This window comes from Canis aureus, unplaced genomic scaffold, assembly GCF_053574225.1.
Source record: "Canis aureus isolate CA01 unplaced genomic scaffold, VMU_Caureus_v.1.0 ptg000141l_RagTag, whole genome shotgun sequence".
NCBI classification, from domain to species: Eukaryota; Metazoa; Chordata; class Mammalia; order Carnivora; family Canidae; genus Canis; species Canis aureus.
In genome coordinates this window covers 242,749-246,806 of record NW_027554447.1, presented here as the reverse complement: position 1 = coordinate 246,806, position 4,058 = coordinate 242,749, and the positions used below count along the sequence as shown (strand labels likewise).

General features: G+C 39.7%; 1 protein-coding gene across 1 annotated transcript; it reads right to left on the bottom strand.

The window, feature by feature from the left end:
• Positions 1–5: 5 nt before the first annotated feature.
• Positions 6–3,727, bottom strand: LOC144309667 (leucine-rich repeat-containing protein 37A3-like; the record flags this gene model as incomplete). Its single annotated transcript, XM_077890757.1, has 2 exons — positions 3,609–3,727; positions 6–1,435 (listed from the first exon to the last, which is right to left on the bottom strand). Coding segments are annotated over exons 1-2 (1,533 nt in total), but the record flags the coding sequence as incomplete, so codon positions are not given.
• Between the last annotated feature and the right edge of the window lie 331 nt (positions 3,728–4,058).

Genomic DNA, 4,058 nt, shown 5'->3' with positions numbered 1-4,058 from the left:
GTTTCATTGGTTTGTTTAACAGTCGGCACAAAGTTGTCTCTGGTGGTAGTAGAATATGTATTGGAAAGATTCCTACGGTTTGTGAATTCAGGGGGAGTTTGTTCTGATACAGTAGTGCTTCCTGGAGAAATAATTTCTTCAGAAGCATTCTGTGCAGTAGTGTTTTCTACAGTAGTGTTTTCTTTAGAAGGTTCTGAAAGAGTAAATAATTCTGGAAAAGGATTTTCCTGAGTTCGTTTTTCTGAAGATGAAATAGCCTCCTGTGAAGGGGAATCGATGAGGCTCCTGACGGCAGGCAATGGAGGCCTCTGTGCAGGCATCAATCTATTCGAGAGTGAGTTTTTCTTTCTGAACTTTTTACTTTTTTTGGTCTTGGGTGTTCTTTGGACTATACGTGAGCGAATTTTATGGAAAATATACTTTTTTCCAGAATGCGAGACTGGTCTGGAAATCTCCATTTCCCTAACTCTAGCATTCGCATCTTCTAAAACAACAATGGGGTAGGTTAAGTCTTCTGATTTGTTTCTCACCTTAGGTAGGGATTTTGGAGCAGTGGAGGCAGAAGGCCTGCCCATTATGTATTGCTTCGGGAAAGAAGAGGCTGCTGCCTTGTGCTCCTTTATGAATGAAGACTCTGTGTGGATGGAGTTTCCCACTAATTTCCTGGGCCTCTGGGCCATGTGAAGCTCCTCCAGCTCCCTTGGGGATGGTCCACTGAGCCTTCTTTCTTTGGCCATGTTCTTCACAAATGACTGGGCACTCTGTTTCCCTTGGGTGCTCTGAACGTCCACTTCCTTGTAGTGCCTTTTCTGTAGGTCCTTGGGGCCCTTGAGAACCCTGTTTTTTCTAAACCGCCTCTTCCGTACATTCTTAGCCTTGGGAAGGGTCTTTTCCTGTCCTTGGGCAGTTTCCAATTTCTTTGGAAAGATTTGGCGTTTAAATTTGGGACCTAAAATCCCGGGAGGTATAAGCATGGCAGTTTTTTCTTTCTTTTTTACCTCATCAATTTTTTCTTGAATTTCTGCATCTAACAAATTTTCCAGGAAAGAGAGTTTCCTCAGTTTATTTTTGTAAGTTGAATTGTTGGGTCCAGGTTCAAGAGAAGGGCTCTTTGTGTTGTTTTTCAAGTAACCCACAGGCTTGTCTCCATCTTGAACATTTGAAAACAGAGTTTTAATGAATGGTAGTAATGTTGATTCTACATCTTCTACATTTCCCTCTGAGAAATAAGGTAATATGTAATTCAGCGCACTGATAACATCACTTTCATCATTAAAGTCTAACTGCTCATTCATAAAGGCTGACAGACCGATGCCATTTTTGTCTGAGGATGCCTTCTCTGGCTCAATTGTCAGCTCAGTACTGGTACTCTTCTTCCGGGCTTTTAATACCTTCATGAATGATCCTTCTACATTCATTATAGATACTTTTTCATCTGTCAGAAAAAGAAGAGACTAGTTTTGATAATGAAAGGCTGATAGCACAGTTTTTGTCAGTCCGCAGTCATACATCCCAGTCATAAAAATTAAGAACCAGCAAATATCTGAGTACCATTATCAAGGACACAAACTCAAACTTGAACCTATATTGGCAACAACAAAAGGAGAAAAGGGTATTTTTTTAAATGGCTATTTCTTCAGAACCTTTCACAACGTGAATGACTACATTTAGGATTATTCCATAATCCTTGGTCTCCAAGGGCCAATTATCTAGCACTTAAGAAAAGCCAAGTCTGGAAGACACTCAGCTAAACTGTCTGCAAATCTACTGTGACTCCTGGTATTCATATACCCTGTCCTGTACTGCTTCAGATGCAGTGGGAGCAGGGGGTTTCCTCCTTCTATCTCTTCAGTGTGCTTGTTTTCTTGCTACTATCACAGATGCCCATGAAAACACCCACTGCTAGTAGGGCCTCATCTGGACATGCCCTCTCCATCTACCCATCAATTACTATGCTTGGTCCCTGCTCCCATATATTGCAGCTCACACAAAACATAAGCTCTAGACAGAAAAAAAGCACTAAGTCCACCCTGGCTCTTTGCTTAAATTGGGCAGGGAACGAGTGTAGGCTAAGAGATTTTCCAGGTATGAGAGATATGCCAATGTGGAATGTTCGATAAATCAATGGAATAATACTTGAGGTTTTAAAATGCAGAAGGGATAAAGAAATTTTTTGTCAGAATGTGAAGAAATATACTTCACTTTCATTTCTAATATTTCTAGCTTTAGTTATTAGGGTACCATCCAGAGCTTCCCACTACATGAAAGTCAGCATATGGCTTGTGTACATGCACAGTATCATCCAACCGAGTTTCATTTCCAGAAGAATTAGAAGTATTTTCAGCGGTGTTGATGAGAGTCAGAGGAGGAGGTAATAAAGGTCACAAGAAAGGAGGAGCAACGGGCTTGTAGAGAGCCCTAAACGGGACACTTGAGTGCTAGGCAACAGTACTTAACACCTCTGATCTAATTTTTCCTCACCTGTAAAAGGAGGCTAAACATGCCTATTCTGCCCACCTCTAAGAGATAAGGGAGTAATTAGTAAAAAATTGTTTTGAAAAATAAGCAACATTGTATTTACAGAGGTAGCAAAGTGTTATTTATGATGTACCCTAGATCATTGATAGGGAACCATATTCAAGCTATCTGGGTGCAGAAGCACATTTTGGAAGTCATGAAGTTAGTGCCAATAAAACATAGTATACAGAAAAATACTTAAAAGTATCTGAGTGTTTTTGGATAGAAAAGCTGAGGATTCAGAAAAAGTTCAGAGTTGGACAGTCCAAGAATAGAAGAGTGCTCTGTATCCATAAGAAGGCAGCAGCTTCTGGTTAGGGAACAGGAACTCTCAGGCTCTGAATAAACTTTATCTATAAATCAGCATCACTTTTACTCTTGATAACTTGTAAAAACAAACAATAAACAAAAATATATCTCCACTTGTCATATAAGACAAGGGGGACCTGAGTTCTGATACATATGAAATTCGTTTACAAATTATGATGCATATGTTTTCATTTGGGAGTAATTAATTTAATAATGTAACTGAGAATCTGACTTATAACAAAGGAATAGTTCTTATAAATTTAGGGATTTTAAGGGTGCCTGTGTGGCTCAGTGGGTTAAGCATACAACTCTTGGTTTCAGCTCAGGTCATGATTTCAAGGTCATGGGATTGAGCCCTGCAATGGGCTCCACACTCAGTGGGGAATCTGTTTGAGATTCTCTCCCTCTGCCCCTCCTTCGACTCACATCTCTCTCTCTCTCAAATAAATCTTTGAAAAAAAAAAAGAAATTTAGGGGTTTGAACTGTAAGTGAATAAAAATAATGCAGTGACATCATTAGTTAAAAATTGATCATTGTTGATTAAAAATAAAAATTAAAACATAAATAAAATTTAAAATATACCATGAGGTGATTCCTGGTTGGCTCAGCGGTTTAGCACCTGCCTTCAGCCTAGGGCGTGATCCTGGAGTCCTGGGATCAAGTCCCACATCAGGCTCCCTATATGGATCCTGCTTCTCCCTCTGCCTCTCTCTCTCTCTCTCATAAATAAAATCTTTAAATATAAATATTATATATATATCATGAGGCAATTCAAACTCACCACAACGTGTGGCATTTGTCAAACATTCACCGTCACAATGCAGCTTGACTGTCTTGCAAACAACCTCAATATTATTTTTGAGTTGGCAGAGACAACAGGACATACGGCTAGGTAATATCCTATAAATGGAAACACAGAGCATTATATTAGTGGTAAAGGGGTTACTTGAGTAGAAGATTCAGGCCAAGGTCTTCACAGGGCTCTGCATAAAGGAATTCTTGTGGCATATGATGGTTGGGTAGGGTTGAGTAGGGACCAGTTGGCCAATTGTTGCTCATGAATATTATAAATAAAGAGAAGGACAGAGGTGCTCAACCAATAGGTAAGGATGGTAGGGGGTATGATATACCTAGAATAAGACAGAGATAAGAACTGGGTGACATTGATCAGTAGTTCAGTTCAGAAGTATCTCCTTCTGACCCAAAAGTCTCACTTTGGGTTAAGAGCATA